This window comes from Crotalus tigris, unplaced genomic scaffold (genome assembly GCF_016545835.1).
Source record: "Crotalus tigris isolate CLP2741 ecotype Arizona unplaced genomic scaffold, ASM1654583v1 scf7180000021050.780039, whole genome shotgun sequence".
NCBI lineage: Eukaryota > Metazoa > Chordata > Lepidosauria > Squamata > Viperidae > Crotalus > Crotalus tigris.
Genome location: NW_024098328.1, coordinates 656,134 through 683,478, shown reverse-complemented (window position 1 = coordinate 683,478; position 27,345 = coordinate 656,134). Strand labels below are relative to the sequence as shown.

General features: G+C 36.9%; 1 protein-coding gene across 5 annotated transcripts in view; it reads left to right on the top strand.

Annotated features, from left to right (window-relative positions):
- The window catches only part of UBA6 (ubiquitin like modifier activating enzyme 6), a 177,696-nt gene that overhangs the window by 50,684 nt on the left and 99,667 nt on the right, over window positions 1-27,345 (top strand). For 3 of the 5 annotated variants that reach the window (XM_039369353.1, XM_039369356.1, XM_039369354.1), the window contains 3 exons: window positions 5,281-5,392; window positions 7,044-7,124; window positions 22,947-23,069. In XM_039369353.1, the coding sequence (XP_039225287.1) occupies window positions 5,281-5,392; window positions 7,044-7,124; window positions 22,947-23,069 (316 nt within the window). Of the gene's footprint in view, window positions 1-3,304; window positions 4,812-5,280; window positions 5,393-7,043; window positions 7,125-22,946; window positions 23,070-27,345 lie in introns of those variants that run through there. The other 2 variants (XM_039369357.1, XM_039369355.1) reach the window with 2 other exon arrangements.

The following is a 27,345-nucleotide window of genomic DNA, read 5'->3' as shown; positions in this document are numbered from 1 at the left end:
GGGTCAAAAGAAGCGATACAAAGACACGTTGAAAGCTTCTCTAAAGTCCTTGGATATTAACACCATCTCTTGGGAACTTCTGGCACATGATTGACCAACATGGCGCACCTTGGTGTACCAGGGTTGCCAGACATATGAACGCAGAAGGACAATCTTGGCACAAGAAAAGCGAGCACTCCGCAAAGCCAGAGCTGCAAATACTGAAGTAACAGTGTCTACATTTCTTTGTTCAGTATGTGGCAGAACAGTCCGTGCTAACATTGGTCTTATTAGCCACCTACGGACACATCGTTGATGGCCCATAACCCACAAGATGTCAAGGACTTCATCGAAATCGATGGACAAACAACAAACATTTTTTAAAAATAAATATTTTATTAATTTCAAGTTTTACAATCATAAGTACTTAATAAACAACTCGATGTCTGATTTCCTTTATCATTCAGTGGTACATATTCACTTTCACTCAAAATATCCAATATTACACCATCCAGTATTTCCCTGGTTCTCTCCCAAGAATAATCATTTTTCCAGACTATACAAATATAATTCTTACCGCTATTAATACTATACAATTAAATATAAACATCTTCATCACATGTTTCTAATGTTATACATAGTGTCAATAATATCAATTTATAATATCTTCTCTAGCCAAAACGTATCTCAAATGTATTTGCAATCAAAATTCCCGTATTCAATCCGTACTCTTATTTTTTCAATTTTAATTTCCCATCAATATTCAAAATAACTTTGTAATAATTAAAAATGTAATTAATTACATTGGGTAACTAAAAGCTTCCCTTATACTGACCCTGTTAGTATTTTCATATTTCTCATCTTATAGCAAATTACGTTATCCTAGTTACAAATCACATCATTCTAATTTATAATGGTCCTTTTATTTCTAACAATTGTCTATTCTTTTAATCATATTCAAACATCCATTAGTCAGGACCTCTATTAGTCGGGACCTCTATTTTCTTCAGTCTTACTCTAGCTTTCTTCCTTTGCCAAATAACTTTCCAAGTATTTCTTCCTCTGGTTCTGTTTATATTATTTGGAATAAAAAAGACAATTTATTTAAATTGTTTTTGTAAAAATGCTTAATCCGTTTATATTCATTAAACAGCCTCCATTTTCTTTCTCCTTCAGTTTCTCTTAGTTTCTTGTTCCCCAGTTTTCAGCATTTCTCCTAACAGCTCTGTCATCCATTCTATCAATTCTTCTTCCTTGTCCTTAAATATGTTCTGAAGTCTTGAAAACTAAAATGTCTTTCCCATTTCCTGTGTTATATCTGGTCTTCCAAATTTTTATTTATCTGTACCTGTCTGTTGCTTTCTTCTTTCGAATCCTCCATCTTTATATCAGTTTTCTTTATTTTTTCTTCTGGTTTCTGAGTTGGTAGTTCATTCTTTATGGTCATTTTCTGAACGTTTTTTGTTTGTAAGTTTAAGTTGGAGAGTTGCTCATTTATGTTATTTAAATTATTTTTAGTCTCATAATTTAAAACAATTGTTTCTTGAATTGATGTCAACATGGAAAGAATTTCTTTCTGAAGTCCATTTACATTTTCTTGTTGATTATCCATGTTTCTTCCAAAGAAAAATAGTCCAGAAGCAACTTTCCCAGTTTCTTAATATTTCTTGATAGTTCTTGAAACTAAAAGTCAGTCAATATTTGTAACAGGCCAGCCAGTTCAGAATGGTTTATTGCCGTGGTGGCGAACCTATGGCACGCTGGCCACAGGTGGCACATGGAGCCAACCCTGTGGGCATGTGTGCCATCGCCCCAGAGGGAGGCGGGGCCTGGCTGCTCCCTGCCCCCTCTCCACGTGCTCCTGCGCTCTTGCTCTCTTTCTCTCTGCACTGAGAGTCAGGGAGCAGCTGCAAGAGCTGGGGAATCTGAGCTGGATGGTGGAGGCAGCTGCAGCATGAGTTCGGATAAGCCTCCAGAGCGATTTCGCGCGCCCCCCCAGCTGATCCGGGCAGCAGAGGCCTTTTCGAAGCCTCTGGAGCTCGCATCTATGGCCGCAAGGCAATTGTGCGATGTGCCAGCGGCCCAATCAGGCTCCAGAGGCCTGCAAAAGGCCCCACAGATCTAGGACTGCACAGCGATTTCGCCCCATGGCCATGGATTGCCCCACGGTCATGGATGCGAGTCCAGGCCTCTGCTGCCTGGATCAGCCATGGGGGCGCACACGAAATCGCTGTGTAGCCCTAGATCCATGGGGCAGAGTCCTTTTCCAAGTGGTGGTGGCAGGGTGATCCATGCAGGGCATGGGGCTGGGAAACGGCAGCAGTGGCAGGGCGGTCTGTGTGGGGAAAACATTGGCGGCATAGCAATCCATGTGGTAGCTTGTCCAGGGCTCGGGGGACTGATTGGGGCACCAATCTTCCCTCCCCCTGCCATGGCAAGCTGCTACTCACCACGCTGTGGGCTGCCCTTGCAGCCCCGGGAGTCAAAAGCCGGCTGTAACCACCTCGCCCCCAGTCAGGAGGAGCTGGGCACCTGGGCTACGCAGATGGACAGGGGTTCTGCTCTCCCAAAAGGCTGTCAACTCTTGGCTGGCAACCTGCCTGGTGATTCCGCCCTGTCAGCGCCAAAGCGCCGCCCACCTTGCCCAGAGCCACCTCTGGCTGCTGTCTTGACCCCTCTGCCGCAGAAGGCGAGCGGACCACCAGCACACCGAGAAGAGGCAAAGATCTACGCCAGAGGCAAACATCTGCACTGCACTGAAACCGGACATTTGCCGTAATGCATGAGGCGGTTGTTTGCCTCTGACCAAAAACAAACAGCTGCCTTGTGCGTCGCAGCAAATGTCCAGTTCTGTATGGTGTGGCTGTTTGGCTCCGGCCGGAGGCAAACAGCCGCCTTGTGCGGTGCAGCAAATGTCCAGTACGATGTGGCATGGTTGCTTGGCTCCGGCCGGAGGCAAACGGCCGCCTCATGTGGCGTGGCAGAGGGCCGGTTTCAGCACATCTCTTCCCTCACACTCTTTAATATCATGTCTTCTCCCACTCCCTTAAATATTTCTTCCCCCACCCTTTTAATATCATGTTTTCCCCCACCCCTTTAATATCATGTCTTCCCCCACCCCTTTAATATCATCTTTCCCCACTCCCTTTAATATTATGTCTTCCCCCACCCCCTTTAATATCATGTCTTCTCCCACCCCATTTAATATCATGTCTTCCCCACCCCTTTAATATGTCTTCCCCCACCCCCTTTAATATCATGTCTTCCCCCACCCCCTTTAATATCAGTGAGGCTCCTCCAGTGGACCATGACCTGGCGCTTGCCCTGGTCCCATCCTCCCTCCGCCGGAAACTTTCAGATCTGCCCAGTCCTGCCCAGATCTGCACAAGAAGCCCTGACGTGAGTGATGTCGAGCTGGCCACGCCCACCCAGTAGGCCAGCTTGGACACTCGGTCTCTAAAAGGTTCACCATCACTGGTTTATTGTCTCCTTCTTACAGATGAAACAGCCCAAGGATCCCCCACCCGTTTTCCCAGCTGCAATCTGTAAAAGTGAAAGTTTTCAGCAACAACAAAGAGCCTTATCTATGTCCGGGCTTCGTGCCAAATTTTCTTTAAGCGTAATAAATTGTAATGCCAAGTTTCACCACTATTTGTCGTTAACTTCTATCTTCCAGCTTTCAAGTCCAAACTTATTTCAGCAACTTTCCAAGTATCTTTTCAAAAACAAAGTCTTAAAAATACTTTTAGCCCCCAAATTTGTCAAAGCTGTATCTCTGTATTAAATCCAAATTAATCTTGTAGTTTTCTCTAATTTTCCCCCAAGGAAAGTTAGAACGGAGCAGAAATTAATCCTTCTCTCTATCATATGGGGGTATTCTTTGCTTTGGGAATTCTTTTTTCCAGGAAGAAGTTTTAAAATTATAAAGAGAGGATTACGTTCTCATCCAGTTCCATCTGCGTTGTTCAGAGGTTGTTAATTAGTGCTTATCTTGGGTTGTTGGTGGCTTGGGTTGTTGGTGGCCACCTAAATGCAGCCAATCTTTCTCCTACCGGTTTGAAGGGTTCCTTGGATCAAATGGAAGGGCCACAACCCTCTGTGATCAACGAGGGTCCCCTCCTTCGTCGACTCTCTGAGGCGACTTTAGAACTTTTTTAGGGTCCCCAGCAGAGTGAAATCGGACATAGAAAATGGAGCCCCATTTTCCTGAGCCCATAACGCTCACATCTAACCCAGAACTCCTTTTCTTCTATATTTCAGTCCAAAGTTATAAGAAACATTCAATAGAAATAAAGTCCAGATATTTTGTAAATTAAAAAAATACAGAGATCCAATGGTGAGAATTAAAAAAATTCTTCATCTCCCCCAACAGTGGGGGTGGGATCTAACTCCCCATTCTTTCTCCTGATGCTTGGAAGGCTCATCTTAATTTGGTGTTGTTTAATAAAAATGAAATGGAACACTAGTTGCTTAGATTTTATTCTTGAAGAATAGGAAAAGAACACATAGATAATATAAATCCATGAAGAAAGCCACATATAGCATAGCTGTTTGCCTTGTGAAGCATCTAGCAGCAAGATGTGAGGTACATTGAAAGTGAAAACAACTAACAACTTATTAAGGTAAAAAAAATGGAGACTTGTTAGTTAACAGCATGTTCTTGGCAAACAAGTGGTGCAGTGTTCTGGAAAACAAGAAGAGCAACTTCTCTTCTGGAAGTTAATTGAAAAACAGGCCAGTCACAGGAGAGATATCATAAGTAGTGTTTGATTCCAAGAAAAGGAGTGTTAAGGTCTTGTTGATAAATGGAAACAGTTTTAGAGGATAATCTGGTAAAATCAATTTTAAAAACTTTTTCTGTAAATGATCATTAAAATACATAATGTAACTGAATCTTTGAAGATAAGTATAATTTCACCTTGCTAATTCAAATTTAGATCAGTAAACAAATAACCAACCAGAAAGTCCTGATAATATTCATTTGGGTGTAATTTAATCAAATTATATATTATATATTTCTGAAATTTACTCTTATCTTTACTGAGTTAATGTAGTATTCTAAATAACTAATTGCTTCAATTAGGAAGGTTTTTGTAATGTGAATGAGTGCTAATTGGGTTTTTGTCCTTGTTGAAATATTAATAGGGGTTGGATTATATGTGAGAGCAGGTGATATAATTATTTATTGCAAATATGTCTATAGAGCTGAACTTGAAAACTTGATCAAGCAGATGCATCAGAAGGCAGGATAGAATGTACGTGTCACATCTATTAATAATACAATTATTACATGCACTTCAGAGCTGAAGCAGCACAGCATCACATTGCAGAGCTGAATCCATATGTCCAAGTGATGTCATCAACTGATCCATTAAATGAAATCACTGATATTTCTTTTTTGAAACAATATCAGGTATGTGGTACCTTTTTGAAACATCTATTTAATTAGCCTTGATTCCTACAATACTGACTCCTGTCCCAAACTCCTGCTTTGTACATAAAGACTTGAAAACAGCAGTGAAATATTTATAAATTGAAGGCATTTAAAACTGGCAATTCCTTTTGCTGCTTTTAAGGAAAAGCCCACTTAGACAGTGAGAATCTAACCTTTTCTCAGTTTTTCAAATACTTGAGAAGTTGCGTTAAGAAGGAAAAGGAGGATAAGTATTTCTTTAAATTCTTGAATGTAATAAAAAGAAGCAAGAGGGAGAACTATTATTTCTGAGTATTCAAATCTATGTACAAATGGAAGGTGATTTCCTCCTTTTCTCATCAGAGCATTTTGTGCAAAGGATTTGGAAATGATTTGATTTACGTGTCTAATGGAAATATAGAGACTGCAAGTCCTGTCACGCTTTCATGAGTGTATACATTGTGATGTGTATTTTGTAAAGTACTTTAGAATTAAAGCTACATTCTGATTTATCCTAAATATGGCAGATATTATCTCCTCAGAAGGATCATTTTTAAGTGTCTCATTGAATTTAAATGATTACAGGTATGTGTCGGTTTATGCATGTGTATGTTTATGTAGATTTGTGGGCTGGATTCTGCCATAAGATCCCTCAGGAAGGATAACATATAATGAAATTTGTGCCATTATGTCATGATGCAGAAATTGCACACACAGGCTTGAATCAAATAACATAAGCATTAAAGGGTAGGATTTGTATGTTGATGTTCCTATGTTCCTATTATTTTTTCTTGAAATAATCTTTGATTGCTATAAATCCTACTGGATTCTGCTTAGTTTAGAAATTTTCATTTATATCTGACTACTATTTTGTGCATTATTTAGATAAGAATTAAAATAGTGTGCAAATAGTTACATTGCCAGGTTTCCTTATTATCCTTAGCTGGAGCCTGGTGGTCTTTAGTTTAGGACTTTAGTCCTATATGCTTTACTGCTGGATCTTAGATATTCAGTAGGCTTACATTAATTTATGTGTCGCTTCCCCTGTGCATTGGGGTTTTTAAACATTTTTTAGGGTCAATTATTTAAAATGGTATTTGAACCTTCCTTAGTCAATTTTAATGTTATGATTGTGTTATAAATAATACATGCACAAAATTTAGGTTGTTTTTAATGTAACAAATACTATGGAAAGAGCTCAGAATAATTGAAAAAGCTGTTTAGTCCCTTGACATGAGGTGAGTAGAACCACTTTCAGTCAGAGGAGACCAAGTCTCTAGCTTTCTTACAGATTTTTTTTTAATAAATATGGCATTGGGCATTTTAATTGGTAAGAATCAGATTACAGCATAGGATCAGGTTAAGAAGGTAGAAGCACAAGTCTAAGAAATAACTATATGATGAATTATTAAAAAAAGAATAATTCATTGCAGAAGTGAAAAGTATATTAAACTATTTCTGACATAGCTAGCTGAGGTGTTAGACTATTACATCATAAACATTTTTTCATATTATAGTAAATGAATGTTAGAAACATTTATTTGGTGTAGATAAAAGAAACTGGATTATCTAATAAATTTGTTGGTCTATAAATTACTGGTTATAGTCAACCTTGTGTTATCTAAGATTTACCTTTGGACTTTTTTTTAAGTGTGTCATATTAACTGAGATGAAGATGTCACTGCAGAAGAAGATTAATGCTTTTTGCCATACTCAGCACCCACCTATTAAGGTAATTCTAAATAATAAAGTATATTTACTAAATATTTTCCAGTGCAATCTCTTCTAAGAATTTTTCATAATCTGCTTTGACTTTTTGTCTCATACCATCCTGAATTACTAATAGAGCAAATTATTTCTATATTAGCAGTGCTAAACTTTGTAGATAGACTAGCTTGTTCTTGGACCATGATATGCCAAATCCACATGGAATAACTTTTAAATCATTTAAATTAAGTCAACCTTTAATCCGACTTTTCCAACTTTTGTGTTTTGTAATTTAGTGTATTCAAGTAGCTAGGAAAAAATAAAGGGAATTTGAAAGAAATTCCTTCGTATTGGCATACATATAAATGAAGCAAATCTGCGTGGGTTAAATTGAAATAGATATGCAGTTCACAATTACCCTAATTTGTTTTCAAGTTGAGGTACATTTATTTATTTATTAATACATGCATGATTTGATGGGTTATTGTACATAATTTTATGTATTTATGTATTTACTTAATTACTAATTTATTTACTTATTTATTTATACATGCATGGGTTATTGTCCAGGAGACAGATGGAAGAAGTGTGACCTTGTTAATCTTTATTATGACTCTCAATAGCATCTAGTGCCCTTGACTGAAGTAACTTCATAGACAGCTTCTTTGGGATGAAAATGTGACAGACTATTGCCCAATGTGATAGATTATTGCATTATTATTTAGTTTCATTTAAACCAGTAGTTCTCAACCTTTCTAATGCCGCAACCCCATAATACAGTTCCCCATGTTGTGGTGACCCCCAGCCACTTATACATCACTGGGTGCCAGGGGTGTGGACAAAGAAAAGGGGGAAAAAATGGCGGACAGCCTTGTTTGGCGACCTCCGTGAAATGGTCATTCGACCCCAAATGGGGTCCCGACCCACAGGTTGAGAACCACTGATTTAAACAATCACTATCATAAAGTAGTGCTTTAGGAATGCACAATGATAATGCACCCTAAAACTGTTTTTTTTTTGTCGTATTATAATACCCAAGTCTATTCACTTAACATTTTTAGTGAAATATTTTCTTTCTTTTACCTAACCTATTTAATGTGCAAAACTGAATTATTTTGTGCTGTCAGTAATTATCTTAGAATAGAATCACTAGTTGGTGGGAATATAGTGTTTTCAAATGCTATTCTCCCAGAATATTTTTTTTTTATTGAAAATTTTTCAAATTTTACAAGACAAATCCCCTCCCCAAACCCCCCCAGCCTCCCGTACCCTCCCCCAACTCCCCAAACCTCCCTAACCCTCCCCTGGACCTCCCAGAGTTGATTATGGGCTTATCCAAAATATTTCAAAAAAAAAAAGAAAAAAAGAAAAAACTTAAAACACATATAAAACTTAAAACACATATAAATCCTAAACAAATCTTAATATTCTAAATTAAATAGATTATCTCTAAAAAGTAATAATCATTAAACACATTATAATATACTCTGAACATCTTCTAATCATGCTTATAATATTATCCACATTCTATATAAATTCCTCCCAAAACACAATTTTAAGCACTACTTTCTTTGAACATCTATAACTATAATATAAAATCTAATATAAATCATAAACAAATCTAAATACATTTAGTTAAACGAGTTATACTCCCTCCAAAACACAAATTTAAACATAAATACAAATTTAAACATTACTTAAAACTTTAAACATTAGAATCCCCTTATACACATTTAATCAAATTCCATCTTAAAAATAGTAATAATAATAATTAGAAGAAAAAAAATAAACCCAGACACTAAACACATTATAGTATACTCCAAACCTTCTAATATCATGCTAATATTATTATCATTTTTATAAACTCCCCCAAAACACAAATTTAAACATTACTTAAAACTTAAAAAATCCCTTATACACATTTAAATCTTTATCAATAAGAAATTCCATCCACAATAAACACATTAAACATTTAAATCTTCACCAATAACAAATTCCATCCACAAAAAAACACAATCCTTATCAGTCTCAATTGTCCATTTTCATTCTCCATCCATTATCATACTGATATTATTATTATCAATCTCGAATGTCCATTTTCATTCTCCATCCTTATCATTCTCTAATTTTGAATATTCGTCTTTAACCTTATCAAACTCAAGAGAAGTACTTTGAGATCTGGCTTTAAAGATTGCTCCAAAATTTCTGGATCTCCCAACAACTCAGAAGCCAATACAAGTGGGGATTCCTTAAACTCCTTATTCTGTTGGTCTTTTTCTTTACAATTATATGTTGCACGAATTGTCCTCTGCCCCTTCCTCTCAACTTGTTGAAACTCCTCAAGCTGAGATTTCCCATTTTTCATTTCAGACAACAATTCCATCCTTGAAGATTGCTCCAAAGGCTTTATAAGTCTTGCTTCTCCCACAGATTCAGAAACCACTAGATGTGAAACTTCCTTAATCTTCTTCTGTTGTTGCTTTTCTTTACAGTTATGTGCTACACAAGTTATCTTCTGCTCCTCAATCTGAACGTGTTGAGATCTCTCAGGCAAAGGTTCCCCAATTTTAGGGTCTTCAAACTGTAATTCTACATTCTTTTCTTCCAAGGTTTTAAACTTAATAGATGACGATGAACATACCCCCAAGACCGAAGTATAAAAATCTTTTGCTTGAGAAGCAGTATTAAGTCTATAAGATATCCCCAGGTAGTTCACCACCATTCCAATCGGAACATCCCATCTGAACGAAATTCGTCTCTTTTTAAGTTCATTTGCTAAAAAAGCAAACTCCTTTCTTCTTCTTAAAATTTTAGATGGGATCTCCTTTAAAATTATAACATCTTGTGAAGCAATTTGAAATCTCTTCTTATAAAAAGCTTGTATAATTTCATTGCGTAGAGATCTTTTCCCAAAGTAAATTACCACATCTCTTGGCAAATTCTTTTGCACTGCCACCACAGAATTAACTCGAAATAATTTTTCAATTTCACTAAGTATTTCCTTTTTTTCTTTATTCAAAATCACAGCAAAGTCCTTTGCAACCATCTCTTTCAGATCTCCTTGCAAGGACTCTCCCAAGCCTCTAATTCTTAAGGCATATTCCATTTGTCCATATTGAGCATAAGAATCTCATTTTCCGTTTCCTTTTCCATACTTTCAATTTTTCCCTCCATTAATTCCACTTTTTCAACTACTTCTTCCACACGGGAATTCAACTTTTCAATAACAGAAGCAACTCCTTTTAAAGCCAAAACTATGTCTTGCCTCAAAATCTTGTTATTTTCCTCTAAAATCTTTTTCATTTCTGCCCTAATTTGAATTGTAACATTTCCCATCATGTCTTGCAAATCCTTCACAATTGCTGGTTGGACCACAGAAGAGGGTGAAACTATTGATTTAAGAACTGTAAAAGTCCCTGGACGCTTTGGAGCCATCTTAAAAAAAAAAAAAAAACTTTACTCCTTCTTGAGAATTACAAAAATTCCTTCAAAAAAATCATAACTCCCTCAAAAGAAAATCTTTATAATGATAAAAAAGGGAGTTAGAAAAGAAGAAAAAAGAAAAAAGGAATTAAAATATCCGTTCCAATCATTAAAAAGAAAAAAAAGGGGGGGGGGAAGAAAAAACACCAAAAAGCCTGCCTTTTAAAAGTACAAAAGACAAAGCAAAAAAGTCAAACAAAAACAATAATGTTTAAAAAGTTAAACAACAAAAATAATAATGCTTCTAAGATCCATCCAATCATTAAAAAGAAAAGAAAAGAGAAAGTAAATGAAGCCGATCGCCATTCTAGCTTCCCAGAAAAAAAAACGCTAGAAAGTCTGCCAATCGCCATTTTACTTTCCCTTTCAGCACAAAGTAAAAAGTAAAAGGAGAGAATATAAACATGAAAATAAACCTTTAAACTTAAAATACATATAAAATCAAAGAAAGCAAAAAGTAAATCCTCTAATCAACTCTGTCCGCTTCTAAAAAAAACTCACCAGGTCCCTTTAAGCGCGGAGGTGATTGCAACGGCTTGTTTTGTCCCTAGGGACAAAAGCAGCTGGGAAGCGGAGACAGTCTGAACTCCGTGGGAGCACTCTGTCACCCCCCAAAAAAAGAAATTGGGGGTACATAAGAGGCTCTACCACTATTCAGACAACCCTCTTCCCCCCCCCTTTGCCCGGGAGGGGGATTTTGAACCGCTGAACAGCTGATGTACGCTGTTCATAGCGATTCATTACACTTACCCAGGAGGATGGCTAGAAAGTAGCCGCCATCGCCGCGCAGATCCACCGGAAGTTCCTCCCAGAATATTCATAAATCATAGAATCATAGAGCTGGAAGGGACCTTGGAGTTCTTCTAGTCACACTTTCTGCCTGGGATAGGACTCTTGATTTCATCCTGGATGAATGGTTGTCCAGTCATTTCTTGAAAATCTCCAGTAATGTAGGACTCACAATTCCTGGAGGCAAATTATTCCATTGATTAATCATTCTCATTATCAGGAAATTCCTCCTTAGTTCCAAGTTAGATCTCCCTCTGATAAGCTTCCACTGATTGCTTCTTGCCCTGTTGTCAGGTGCTATGGAGAATAAATTGATCCCTTTTTCCCTGTGATATCTCTTCAAGTATTTGAAGATGGCTATCATGTCTCCCCTAAGCCTTCTCTTTGTTGGGATAAACATATCACGTTCTCTTAATTGTCATTGTATGATTTAGCCTCCAGTCCCTTTATTGCTCTTCTCTTCACTCTTTCTAGGGTCTCAGCACCTTTTTGATATTGTGCTGATCAGAATTGGACACAGTATTCTAAATGTGGCTTCAATATTGCGGTGTAGAGTGATACCATCACTTCCTGTGATCTTGATGCTATTCCTCTGCTGATACAGCCTAGGATTGCATTGATTTTTTTTGCAGTTGTAGCACACTGCTGACTCATACTTAAGTGGTGATCCATCAGGACACCACTAGATATCTCTCTTTGACATTACAGGTAGTCCTTGACTTACACCACAACTGAGCCCAAAATTTCTGTTGCTAAGTGAGACTTTTGTTAAGTGAGTTTTGTCCCATTTTATGATCTTTCTTGCAACAATTGTTAAGTTAGTAACATGGTTGTTAAATTAGTAACATGGTTGTTAAATGAATCTGGCTTCCCCATTGACTTTGCTTGTCAGAAGGTCGCAAAAAGTGATCACACGACCCCAGAACACCCCAATATGAGTCAGTCACCAAGCGTCTGAATTTGGATCACGTGGGGGATGCTGCAATGGCCCTAAGTGGACCAAATGTAAACACAGGGTGTTTACATTTGGTCCATGGTGCTGCTTCGGAAACAGCCAGGGGACTGGCCACTACCGCCTCGGGACTGGCCCACTGCACCCACAATCAAAGGAAAAACCCAAATCTAGTGGGCCAGAAGGCAGCTCCAGTTCCTTTTCCTCAGCCCCTGGGCCCAAATGCAGTCACTGCTCCTCGCCATAGCTGGGGCAGGACTTGGAATTACATCCAACCACTTCATCCTGTAATGCTGGGCTTACCCAGTGCTCCCTCCTGCCGCCATGCCGGCAATCCCGATTAAAGGCTGAGCACTCCAGCCTCGCCCTGGCAAGGAAGGGGGCAGTAGTCAAGGCTACATCACATTTGCAGTTTGTCAGCAGCAGATGGGAGTGCCAGATGAACCCCACTTTGCAGAACAAAGCGGGCAGGAAGACGTATGCCGGCAGCCCAGTCGACATGAAGAAGGCTTCGAAGGAGGTAGCTGCAGGAAGGAGCAAGCAGAAAACTTTTCAGCAGGTGCAGCTGATGCCTACAAACACAGCGCTGCTTGTCCGCTTTAGTCAGGACTCCTGATACGGCGACAGACAAGAGCACTGGTTGAGCACCACTTTGCAAGACAAAGTGGGTGGACATAATTGCAAGTCTCACCCCAGCTATGGCGAGGAGCAGCGACTGTGTCTGGGCCCAGGGGCTGAGGAAAAGGAACTGGAGGGACGCAGCAGCTCTGCCGCCTTCTGGGCCACTGGATTCAGGTTTTTCCTTTGATTGGGGGCATATGGCCTGACCCTTGCCGAAATGCAAGAGAGTTTCTCTATAAGCAGGGATTGGGAGACTGAAGACCTCTATCTTTATGACCATGCAGTTCTAAAATCAATGGATTGCTGCTAGTGAAGAGAATCAAAATAGGGCAAAACAAACATAGTGCACCATGGTTTATTGATTGCCAACTTGTCCTCAGATTTTCCTATTCTCTTCCTGGGCTATTAAAATCACATTGGCAAGGTTTGTACCAAACACCTGGCTGCAAACTAGTCAACTGGATTTTAGCCTAGCGCCTTAGCCCATTGTGCAATTCCAGGCCACATTCTGGAGGTAAGAGGATATAGTAACAAGAGAGAGCTGCAAAATTGTTTTGTTATTTATTCTTGCCTTTAACAACAATAACTATGTTCTTTGATGACTTTGCTAGCAACCTACAGGCTGTGAACTTTCCTTTCCCTCTTGGGGAGAGAATTCAGATGTGCTAGATTTATTTTTTCAGCTAATTACAGTATACTTTGTGGGGGTTTTAAGGAGCTATGAGAAAAAGATGTGTCTGAAAATTAAAGGATGTATGGATTGAATTGTGAGTCAGGAAAGGGAAGTACATGGACTTAGGAACTTCCAGTTGCTGACAGGTGTGCCACTAATATTCTGACTTGACACCTGCATGCTCTCAGGGCCCAAAGATTATCTTCCATCTTCATAGGCCAATATTGTGGATTAACTAAGTTTTTCTGGGTTCTGATTTTTAGGTGAGTTTCCTGAGTTATGGAGGCATTTGATCTTTTTCTTAAATACATAATAATAAAATAATGAGAACTAAAGGCTCAAAGGGAAGGCAGTTTAGAAAGAACAAGACCTTTTGGGGCCTTCAATTCCCTTCCTGTTAAGAGTCGCTTAATAAGGTTTGCTCTTCCTACCATCAATAAAGGTGATTTTTCCAGAAAATATGTGAAGAGCTGTAATTAATGATTTAACTATGTTTCTTTTTGGCTGAGTTTTTTTTTGAAACAAATTTTATTGGTTTTTTAATTTTTACATCAGAGTGCTCAGGAAAACACCATGGTGAAGGGGAAGTTAGTCATCCAAAAACAAAGTCATACATATATAACTGGAGTTAATACATTAAAAAATTTCCCTCTCTACTTCCCTCACATGATATAAGGAATTTAGTTTAATCTATTTCTTCATAAACTTCAATGTCCAAACGATCATCATCCTGTTTTTTAAGCTTCACTAATTTCGATTAACATATTCCAGTTCATCTTAAGTAAACATATTAATAAAACTTCGGGTGTCCCTTCTACAACATAATATTCAACAATGACATTCCAATATTTTCATATATATTTCATTTCTTAATTTAATAAATCATTGGTTAATACCCTTTCTTCTCTTATCGTAAATCTCTCCAGTTCTTCTTCTATTACAAAATAATTTTCTATATAAACAGAATAAAAAATAAACATTTCAGCCCGTTGAATAAAATTTAAATCTCAACCAAAGTAATTATCATGTCTAAGACAAACATATCATTACACAAGTCATCTTACTAATTTCACATACTCAGTTAATTGTCAAATCAGTCCGAATCTCTAAAGCCTTTTTGACCCAATAAGTGAGAATTTAAGTCACATTTTTAAATCTAACTCTGGCTTTTTTTCTGTGCCAAGCTGGTGTCCACAATGCCACATCTATGTCATCAGTTCTCCATATTTGAGTAGTGGTATTTATCAACAAGTCATTCTGGTCAAATTTCTCCTCCCCATCTTCCAATATCATGTAGGTAATATAGTCAATTTTGTTCCATATTATGATTACAGCTTGATTATCCAAGTTGTCATAACTTTCAATAGATCGCATTTGGAGGTCAGTTCCTATTGGTTTTAAAAGTAAGAGTGTTTCAGTTGAAGACATTCTTTGATCTTCAGAGTTCTCAATAGTTTGTACATAAACTTGTGAGATATCCTCTTCTGTAGTAATTAGTTGACTTGTAGAGTGATCAATTAAAGTCTCAGTCTGGGATTTTGGGTCCAAGGTTTTTCTAAGATTCAATTGGTCAGTAGGTTCTTTTTCCATCTCATTAAATTGTGTACACTATTGCATATCGGCTTCTTCTTGGCCTATAGGTTGATCTTTTAAAATTTGAGGCTCAGCTTGTGGTTCTGCAAGATGATCTTTAATTTTTCTCCATGATTTCATATACTCTGTATTTTTTCCAGTATACGCTCATGGTCAAGCTGTGGGTAAGATTCTTCCATTTCCATAGTAAAATAGTCTTTTAGTAAAAGCTATATTTATTAAAAGTCAATAAATGCCCGCCTTCACAATTTCTAAATCACAAAGTCAATCCACAGCTATTTCCAAGCCTTTGTCTTCTTTTATTATTATAATTGCAGTAACACTTTTCGCCACAAGATGTCCTCGGTGAGCTTAGAATCTTTTTTCTTTCTAAGTTAAAAGCTTTTATCTCATTTTGAGAGCGAGAAAGAAAAAGGCAGGAAGAAGCAAGTATCTCCGATATAGTAAGTAAAATAATGCCTATATTACAAGTTTTTCCAGGGGTCCCAAGTATCCAAAAAATTAAAAGTCCAATAAATGCTGTTCTGTAGTTTTATTCAAAGTATTTGTTTTCCCAAATAGTTGAATGCTGCTTTCTTAGGGCAGGGAAGTCATCCAAAGGCTTTTTGCAGAAAAAATAGTTGGGGGTAAGAGGGGGGGAAAAAAAAGTCTCACCCAGATTTCTCCGGGGTGGTTTCTTCATGCTTAGTTGTTCTTTTGACTTCGGCTGGTGCAGCTAGATGATCGGCCATCTTGCAGGACGATCTTTACTCCGTCGGCCCTAAGGAGTCAGCTGGGGCCACGGGAGAAGCTGCTACCTTCCCGCAGTCACCAGCAAGCCTACTCTTCGGTGGTCGCCCCTCCAGGGTGACTTTCAACCCTCTTCAGGGTCTACCGGCGAAGGAAAATCGGCCGGTGAAGAGACGAATCTTTTTACACGACTGCAGTTGCCGCAAAACCGGAACCGAAAGTCCTTTTTGGCTGTGTTTTAATTTATATAATGTATGTTTAATTGGGGAAGGCTTGGAGAGGTAGAAGTGGCCAATATGGATATTGCACCTTGTCCTCCAGATCTCTATCTCCCCTGCAAATCTCTGGAGAGGAGGAGGGGTGGCGGGGGGAGCTGGATGAGGGAAGGCTGCCCCAACAAGCCAGCATGTCAGGGTTATAATTTAATAGCTGAACAGCTTATGTAATGTAATGTAATGCGGATGATGCAATATAGGAATGACTCAGCAGGTGTGTGTATCCCTTTAAGAGCCTGAGTATAAAAGGGAAGTCTTTTGCTGCTGTGTTCTCTCTTGTCCATTTCTTCCTGTAATTGCTGTGTATTGGAGTTTGCTGTTTCACCACGTGTATGTATTTTATTTCTAGTATAAATTTGTAGATATAGTGCAATATAAATCACAATTTAATACAAACCACTGTTTACTGTATTTATTCCTGCGTTATCTCAGCACAGTAAGACTGCATGCTCTGACACAGCATCCTTACCATGCACAATTGGAAATGGGAATTCCCTTTCGAGAAGGGCCAGCCTCCCTTGTGCAGGACCCAGGACCCCTGCTCCCTGCCTCCTCCTCTTGCTCTCCAGAGATCTGTCAAGGCAGAAATTGGACTCAGAGGAAACTGCTTCCTGGAAACTTTCTCTTCCACATGTCCGCATGCAGCAGCGTTGTCCTCTGCCTCTTGCTTTGCCAACAGAGGGCATGGAAAGGGGAAACACCAACAATGTCTGGGATTGGGAGAAGAACTTCTCCTTTGGTGTGCTATGCACGCGCACGCGCGCACACACACACACACGTACAGCTAGCAAACTCAATCATGCCTGGGCTTGGGGAGAAGGCCCTCTCCTTCCTCTGTGGATAAAAGTCTGCAAACTTGGAATGCGTTGTATTTGCGTGTGTGTGTGCATTTGCGCACGTGCTTGGTTGTCAACAGTTTGGGGAGGCGAGGAGCTTGTGGGGCACCGAGTTGTCCCATCAAATTAGCTGGTGTGATTTGTTCTGTCCCGACCCAGCTGTCTCAAGTCAGCTGTGTCCTGTGAGTGACATTGAGTAGGCCAAGCTCACCTGGGCACACCCACCCACACCCACCTGGCCCTTTGGGGCAACCATAATGCTGAAGTGGCCCTCAATGAAATTGAGTTTGACACCCCTGTTCTAGGAGTTAATTTTTTCTGTAGCTGTTTCTCCCTTGCTGTGTTTAGTTTATACACGGACTTTTGTCTTTTCTAGGAATTCCTCATTTTCACAGATGAGACTTGGTATGCCCTATTTTTTCCTCTAGCAATCTAATCAGTTTGCACTTTATGCAGATATAATTTGAAGCATCCATGGGCAGGAATGCAAATATAACATACACCTTGCAGGTTCATCACAATGCTAACCTATTTCTCCATTATTTTTGTTATTCTTCAGGATTGTGTAGATACAAAGAAATATTCCCTTGTAGAATATCAGATTATTAATTGTAAGATTTGCATTAGGTTTGACATGTGAGCCACTATTCTGATCCATTGGACAAAGGCACAGTTTTCTGTAGCTCATGGTATGAACATCTCTACCCTCTCCAAAAATCCTCTGGTCTATGCAAATGCTATTAGTAATTCACTTGGTATTCAGTCATATTTTTAAAAAGATCTAAATTTTGGAAGATATATCAATCTTCAAATATCTGCATTCTCAAATGAGAGCTTATGAGATATTTTTCAATTATACGTTTTGTAATTTTTAATGTTTAAAATGTAAGTTTTAATTTTATACATTTTATATTTGAATGATATTATCCCTAAAATAAACTTTTGATTATTTTTGATAGTCATTTTTATTTTATTAGTCTAGAATTTTTATTTTATTCTGTGTCTAAACATCAGTCATGACTTTTCTGATAATAAGTTTCATCTGCAGTCCCTTGTGGAAAAAAGCAGCTATCTGTAGTTCATTAGCATATTAAAAACATCTTTCATGCAGAAAGGTCTGGATGATAAAGAGGTGGAACAGCAGTCTGAAGGATTAGGTCTGATGGTCGCTGGAAAGCCACAGGCGGAGTGGTCGCGACAAACAGAGATCAAAGAGCAAAGGATGACCCGTGCAGCACATAGACGTAAGGAAAAGGAACAACAGAAGAAAGAAGTTAAAGAATCTCTTCAAGAAATTGCTTCACTGCCGGTGGGAGGAGCAAGACCCAAGAGTTCTGCAGCATATTCTTCAATGGCAGATCTTCAAGCAGTCTTCTCCAGGCTTTTGGTTAAGGGAGATGGTAAAGCTCCTGACCTGGAATGCTAATGGCCTTAATTCCCCCCAAAAGAGAAAGAAAATCTTTCATTACTTAAAGCAACACAATAATGATATTATTTGTTTGCAGGAAACACATATTACTCTTAAAGATCAAAAATACTTAGGTAATGCTCGCTTGGGATCTCATTTTGTATCTTCTGCTCCTGGGAAAAAAGGGAGAGTAGTTATTTATGTTAAGCAAAACTTATCAGCCTGTTTGGTAGAATCTGATCTTCAAGGGAGATATGTCATGATTGAAGTTGCCTTATATGGTAAGAAAATACTTATAGTGGGATTGTACGCACCAAATCAACAACAGGAACAATTTTATAGACTGCTACACCAGAAATTAACTTTGTTGGATTATAGATCTATTATATTAATGGGAGACTGGAACGGTGTGTTAGATACTCAAAGAGACAAAAAAGGATCTTGTACTTCTTTCAAACAGGCTAAATTACCTAAAGCCTTTTTTGAGTTGAAAGAGGACTGGAAGCTGAGAGATTATTGGCGTGAACGCAATCAGGAGGAGAGAGACTTCACTTTCTTTTCAGATAGTCACCAATCTTTTTCAAGAATTGACTTTTTCTTGATCACAACTGACTTATATTTTAGGGTAAAGAATGTTAAAATTTTTCCTAGGACATTGACGGATCATAGTCCAGTTTGGATGGAGTTGGTTGATGAAAAAGAGGAGAGGAGATCGTGGAGGATGAATAAAAACTTATTTAGACAAGAAAAGAATGTCCAAAAATTAAAGGAGCATTTAAAGGATTATTTTGTTTTAAATATGCATAAGGGAACTTCAATGTCTATGGTATGGGATGCAGGTGAAGCCTTCATGCGAGGGATTTTGATACAAATGAATAATGCTTACAGACAGAAGCAAATTCAGAAATGTAAGGAATTGGAAAATGAGATTAAATTAAAAGAAAAAACTTTGATTTTAAATCCTACAGATGAGAAGGTTAAAGAATCTATAAAATTGTTTAAATCACAATTTAATATGTTGATGGCTGATCAAACTGCAACTAATTTATTGTATATGAAACAAAATACATTTTGTAATGCTAACAAACCAGGGAGATGGTTGGCATATCAATTGAGAAAGAAACAGACACAGAGAACTATAGATAAAATAAATTATAATGGTAAATTGGTATATCAGAAGGAGTTGATTAAGAAATCTTTTTTAGATTATTACCAAAAATTATATAAGAGTACTAAAGTACAGGTTCTAGACATAGATAATTATTTAAATGAAGTCAACTTCCCTAAATTAACAGAAGATCAGAAACAAGAAATTAATGGTTTGATCACTAATGAGGAAATTGAGATGGTGATCAAAGAATTAAAATTAGGTAAAGCACCGGGTACGGATGGCTTGACATCTATTTATTATAAAACTTTGGTACAAGAGATGGTTCAACCTTTAAGTGAACTTTTTAATAATATATTACAGGGCTCAGAGATTCCCCCGTCATGGGGTAGAGCTTTTATATCTTTAATTCCAAAAGAAGATCAAGACCTTACTTTACCAAAGAATTATAGACCTATATCTCTTTTGAATGAAGATTATAAGATTTTTGCGAAAATTTTAGCCAATAGACTCATGAGGGTTTTGCATCATGTCATATACACAGACCAAACAGGTTTTATAACTGGAAGGTATATGAAGAATAATGTTAGACAAATCATTAATTTATTAGAATATTTAGATAAAAATAATCAAGTTTCTGCAGGATTGATATTTTTAGATGCTGAAAAAGCTTTTGATCAATTGAATTGGCAATTTATGGTAAGATTAATTGAGAAAATGAATTTTGGAGGAAAAATTTTACAAGCTCTTGGTGTTATTTATCAAAAACAAACGGCACAACTTATAGTCAATGGGGGTTTGTCAGAGGTTTTTACAATAGAAAAAGGGACTAGACAGGGATGTCCATTGTCACCACTGCTGTTTGTTTTAACTTTGGAAATATTGCTGATTAAAATTTGAGAATCACAGCAAATAAAAGGAATAGAAGTCAATAAAAAAGAATATAAATTAAGAGCCTTTGCAGATGACTTGGTGGTTACCTTATCACAACCTATTCATTCTGTAGTAGAGTTATTACAATTGATACATCAATATGGACGGGTTTCGGGTTTTAAAATTAACAATAATAAGACTAAAATATTATCCAAAAATATGACCAATCTTGATAAGCAGACTTTGGTTAATTTGACAGATTTTGAGGTTGTTGATAAGGTAAAATATTTGGGGGTTACTTTATCTGTCTCTAATGCAAAACTGTATAAAAATAATTATGAAAAGCTGTGGGTCAAGATACAAAGAGATCTGAAAAATTGGGAGAAGTTGCAATTATCTCTTCTGGGAAGAATTGCGGCGATTAAAATGAATGTTCTGCCAAAGTTTCTTTTTTTATTTCAAATGATACCTATTTTAAAGAATGAGGTTAATTTAAATGAATGGCAGAAACGTATCAACAAATTTATCTGGGCAGGGAAAAAACCAAGAGTAAAACTTAAAATTATATAAGATACTCGTGAGAGAGGTGGACTCAAGGTACCGAACTTGAAATTGTATTATGCTGTGGTTTTAACATTAATTAGTGATTGGGTTAACTTAACAAATGTAGAAATACTCCTCTTGGAGAGTTGGGATTTACTTTTTGGATGGCATGCTTATTTAATTTTTAATAAAAAAGTTGACAGGGTTTTTAAATCTCATATTATAAGGATTTCTTTACTTTGGGTCTGGAGGAAATATTATAGAACTGATTCTAAAATTCCATTATGGGCCATACCATGACATGCGATAGAAGGGATAAGGAGAGGAGTTAAGATGGATAATGTTTCTTATGCACAATTACTTAGATGGGATGGTAAAAATTGGCAGTTAAAAGCTTTGGAAGATTTAGCACAAGAAAATATTATATATTCATGGTTTCAGTACAGACAAATTGTGGATAGATGGAAGGTAGATTGTAATGTGGGTTTGCTTAGAGAAGATGAGAATTTTTTTAAACAAGTAAAATATCAAAGACGAACTCACATTAAGAGAATCTATGGGGTGTTAGTAGAATTGCATTCAGAAGCAGAATTAGTTAAAGAATATATGATTAAATGGGCACAAAATTTTGGTGAACCAGTTTTATTAGATACCTGGGAAACTATTTGGGTGAGAAATGTTAAATTTACACAAGCCCAGAATTTAAGGGAGAATTTTTATAAAATGTTTTACAGATGGCACCTTGATCCACAAAAAATGTCTCGTATGTATCCTGACTTACAGCCTAAATGTTGGAGATGTGGATGTTTGGATGCTACTTACTATCATATCTGGTGGTCGTGTAAAAATATAAAAGCCTTTTGGATTAAGATATGGTGGAATATTCAAAGAATTTTTAGAAGGAGGGTAAAATTTACCCCACAATTGTTTTTGTTAGGTATCGTTACTGATTGTGATACTAAGGAGATTATATTGATGTTAAATTTAATTACAGCCGCAAGGTTGTTAGTAGGGCAATGTTGGAAGAAGGAATCTTTGCCTACTTTGCAAGACTGGTTTCTCAAAGTTTCTCATTTGGCGGAAATGGCAAAGATTTCAGCTTTTTTGAAGGATCAATCGCAAGAGAAGTATGTTGTGGTATGGAAAAAATGGATAGATTTTATACAACATAAGTTGGATATAAAAATATTTAGTTTTTTAACAATTTATATTTAAAATGGAATATTTTGGTTTTTTTTCTTCTTTTTGTTCTTTTTTCCTTTTTTTATTCTTTTTCTTTCTAAACATTTTTTGTATTCATGTTTTTTTTATATATATACTATTGTTAATTATTTTATAATTTTTCTAATTAATGTATTTAGATTTCTAACTAATGTTAGATTCATTTATGGTTTATATCTTTTTTTAAGATTTTTTGATGAAATTTTAATTAAGCCTATATTCAGCTCTGGGAAGGTCAGGAGAGGGAATGGGAGGGTTGGGGAGGTTGGGTGGAAGATTGTTTTGTTTTTGTAAAATCTTAAAATTTAATAAAAATTATCTTTGAAAAAAAACCATCTTTCAACTTTTGTAATGTGTTTACATACTGTACAGGTGTGCCGTTTTAAAAGTTAGTAGAATTAAAAGCTTTTACTATTTTTCTATATATATTTTTTGTTCAAGCCTTTTCAAAATCACACATTTCTGTTCAAGCAAGCTAAAAGAAGCAAAAACTCTTGTGTTATATCCAGGGTTATAGTACAAATATGACTTTGCAAGGTTAATTCTGAAACTACAACTTGGTCAGAGGTCTAAAGAGATTGGATAATTATCTATTATTTTTTTCAAATTCTGAAAGACTCAATATAGACCAATTATAAATCTTATTAAATATTAACATGTTAACTTCTTTCATCAGGAATATTAATAAAATATTCGATGCAAGAATTGTGAAATCTAACTCTCATTACTCTGTGTTCTTATAGTTTATAAGTGCAGATGTGTATGGAATATGGGCACGTCTATTTTGTGACTTTGGTGATGAATTTGAAGTCCTAGATACCACAGGAGAGGAACCAAAAGAAATCTTCATTTCAAACATATCTCAGGTGAAAATGTTTTAAATATTGATTTTTATATGTAATAGGTTTCTTTAAGTGGTTTAACTTAAATCCTTAAATTTTTAAATTCATATATAGAGAAAGTATACAGGAGTATTATACAAATGATAATGTTGTATACTATGCAGCTATAGATAGCACATCAGAATTGTCTTTTATGGGAAATGTACTTTTAGTAGTGCTATCCATTCATGTGAAATGGATGGGGAAGATAAAGTTAAATTCAGTGCAGTACAACAACATCCAGTACTCAACAGTGCCATAGTTCCTTCCCAAGAGATCTTTATCCATAATTAGATGGGCAAAGCTAAGATAAGATGGTGGGTTTGATAAAATAATTCAAAAGGATTACTTATTAAAGATGATGTCAAATGCTTTTGGAAATGTTTAGTATTTTTGTTTTTCATTTTGTAAAGCATTGCACATTTAGCACCTAATGGTAGTTTTTTGTATACCATTTTAAATTATTTAATTTTCATACTATATAGTTGCAAAAATAAGTGTGTGTGTTAAGAATTTTAAGATAATTTCAGACAGTAATTAGTCATTATAGTTAAATATCTGTGAATATTGTAAAATGGTTGTTACTTGAGAAACATTCTGCTTGGGCATTCATTATGCCTCAAGTATATTAAATTAATTTCTCAAGTGTAGTTATACAGGTATTCTAGAGAATTTAGTTAATTAATTTACCTGTAGTGATAGAGGTACTCTAGAGAACTTAATTAATTAATTTGAATTACATGTTTTCATTTGCATAGGAAATACCTTTTTTATATCCTAGAGGATGATCAAAGTCATCTTCACAAAATATATCCGTGAAATAAAAATAAATAAAATTATAATCAGGTAGTTCTTGCTTACCAACCATTTATTCAGTGACTTTGAAGTTCCATTGATGCTGAAAAATGACACAACTGGTTTTTAAAATTATAGCCGTTGCAATGTCCCTACACTCATGTAATCATGTTTGGGTGCTTGACAAGTGGCATACATTTTTAAATGTCACAGAATCCTATGGTCATATGATTGCCATTTGAAATGTTCACAGCCAGCTTCCTTTTTTAAAACATAATTTTATTAAAGTTTTTAAAAAGGAAATAAATGATAGACAGACAGACAGACAGACAGACAACCTTTATTGTCATTTTTTACAACGGGCATATTGGCATACATTAAAAATGAAATACAATACAATACAAACTAACATAAAATAAGAGAAAGAAAAGAAAAAGAAAGAAATAAAAGTGCAGGAAAGTAAAAATTACATTAAAAAGTAGAAAAAATACAAAGAAGTAACTTCTGATTTTCCTTACAGCAGTTGTAAGTACATTTGTGAGTTTACCTCTTACTCTATGATTAACAACCTTCAAATTTGGCTTTTGACAAGCAAAGTCAGTGGGGAAGCTGGCAGGAAATCACAAGTCACAGTAACATGACATTATGCTTAAAACTGCTAATGATTTCTTTTGTTATGGATCAAAATATTAATAATTTATTAGTATAAAATATTTTGTTATTTTTTTCTAATAATCAAGGAAAATGAAAATAATGGAAAACAAGGGGAGGGGAAAAGGACAAAATGAGGAGCAGAAGGGGAAAAAGAAAAAAAGGTGGTGACTTCTGACTCTTTATCACGGTAGTAGATAATAACATTATAGCCTCAACTTTTTATTTTTACACAATAATATATACTAGCCATTTCTATGACAATGAACATATCTAATCAGCAAAACCAAAATCAAAATTTCATTTTTCCAACACAAGCACAAAATCTAGAAGTGGTTTCCAAATGAAAACCAAGTTACATATGTTCTTTTCTTTGACTAAAGCACAGGTTGGCAACCTGCGGCTCTGGAGCTGCATGTGGCTCTTTGAGCCTTCCCCTGCGGCTCCCAGCCTCCTCTGCCATTTGCAGGGAGAGACAAAGACAGAGCTTCTCTCTCTCTCTCTCTTTCCTCCTCCCTCTGTGTGTGTGTTTGTGTGGGAGAGGAAAGAGAGAGGGAGAGGAAAGAGAAAGAGAGAAAGGGAAAGAGAAAGAGGGAGGAAGAGGGAGAGAGGGAAGAAGAAAAAGAGAAGAGAGAGACAGGAGGAGGGAGAGAGACAGAGAGAGACTTCTTTTGACATTTAAAATGAAGATAACACTGCATATATCCTTTTTTACCTTTATGATATACATACATACATACATACACACACAAATACATACATACATACATACATACATACATACATATATATATATGTGTGTGTGTGTGTGTTTTCTGAGGTTTTCACGGATGTTTGTATGTAGGTCTTTGGTTATTCAGGTTTTCTCCCGCATAAAATTGGAAGTGTCTTGGTGACGTTTTGACGAAGTCCCATTCGTCATCTTCAGGCTGGTGCTTTTGGCTTCTTGCTTCTAGGAGCAATGTGTGATCCTAGCTGTTTCTTCCTTTTAACTGCCAGTGGGGGTATGAACTGATTGGGTGGGAGCTTGGCTGTGTTCTGATTGGGTGGAGGTGTGTTCTGATTGGTTAGGGGGTTGACTGTGCTCTGATTGGCTGGGGGAGTGTTCTGTTTGGGTGGGGGCTTTGTTGTGCTCGGGTTAGTCTGAGTTGCAGGGGGATTTAAGATGGTGAGCTGCGTTGCTGTTGTTCGGCTTCGCGTTCGTGGTCGTGCCTCATCTTATGGTGGGTGTCAGTTTGCTTCATGTATGGATTGGAGGGGTTTAAAGTGGCTAATGATGCAGCTGTGGTCTGGCTTCTGGTTTGTGGTTTTCAGCAAAACTCTTCTCTTGCTACACTCTCCCTCTTTCTTCCTGCAAACGCATGCACATACATGGCCACATGCTTCCTCTTCCAGCAAACTCACGCAGCTACACACTTTTCCACTCAATCCCTATTCTACACACTATTCTTCCTGCAAACACATGCATGCATGCACGCAATAACACACTCCCTCTTCCAGCCAACCTATGCGGTTAAACTCTCCCTTTTCCACACACTACGTCTTCCACATTCTCCTTTTTTCCTGCAAACACACCTACGCCTATGGCCACACACTCCATCTTCTAACAAACTCAAACAGCCACACACACCTTCTTTCCTCCAGCAACAGGGAAGTTTGCTATCTACATTGATTTACTTTGAAGAAGGCAAGTGTGGAAGCAAGAGTTTGTGGCCTTGTGAGTTTGCTGGAAGAGGGAATGTTGGGTATGTGTGCCGTGTGTTTGCTGGAAGAAAGAGGGAAAGTGTAACAAGGGAAGAGTTTTGCTGAAAACAGAGCTATACCAGTGTCTCAGGAAAAGATGAATGCTTTTCTGCCATCTGGCCCAGCAGTGGAGTTTGCTCTCTTTTCCTACCCTGACTTCCTGAGCTATGAAGATCTTTGAAAGTTAAATGATCAATTGCTGACAGGGTGAGTACAGGGGCTGAGTGTGGAGAGGACCAAGTGACTGTGGAGACTATGGGTTGGAAGGCAATTCATGAGATATCTCGGGGGGGGGGGAGCTTTGGGTGGCCAAAAGCCAGTGGTCTTGTTCTTGCACTAGGTCCATCATCATCTTCCCTACCCAATTTACCCTATGCATACTTAATAACCTGTGCATTTGTTTAATGAATGCACTCGGCAGAGCTGGGATGAGGACTCATTCACTTAAAGTAGATCACTTAATCTCCTGACTTTCGACCCTAATGGGCAGACTCCATTGCGGTTGTAACATGAGGGCTACCTGTATTGTAAGATGGTACAGTCATGTGGAATTGTGATTAATTATTAAGTTGCTTAATGACAGAGTTGTCAGTCCCAGTTGCAGTCAGTAAAAACTACCTGTAATTCATACATGTGCAGTCCTTAAGGCTAAATGTATTAGATAATCATTCAAGATGAACTGTGTAAAAAAATTTATTTCATCTGTCTACAATATAATGACTTATTTTTTGTATACCTTACTTACTATATTCATCCAAAGAAATAAAATGTTGAAACAACTAAGCCAATCAAATATTTTAATCAATATCCATTCACTCTTATGAATAAATTTATAAAATGGAAAAATTCCTCTGTTTACTTATTTTGGAAAATTTTTCAACCAACATCATCACTGACATATAGGAGAATCTCCGTTGGGGGAGGATGCATTAGTCAGTATATGCATATCTTCCACTACAATTTTGTAAGGCTTATTATGATTATAATCATTTGAATTTTCATATTGGTATTTGTTTTAATGCTCCAGTCATATCTTGGAATTATTAAATAAAATTAGAATAAGATTAGAAGC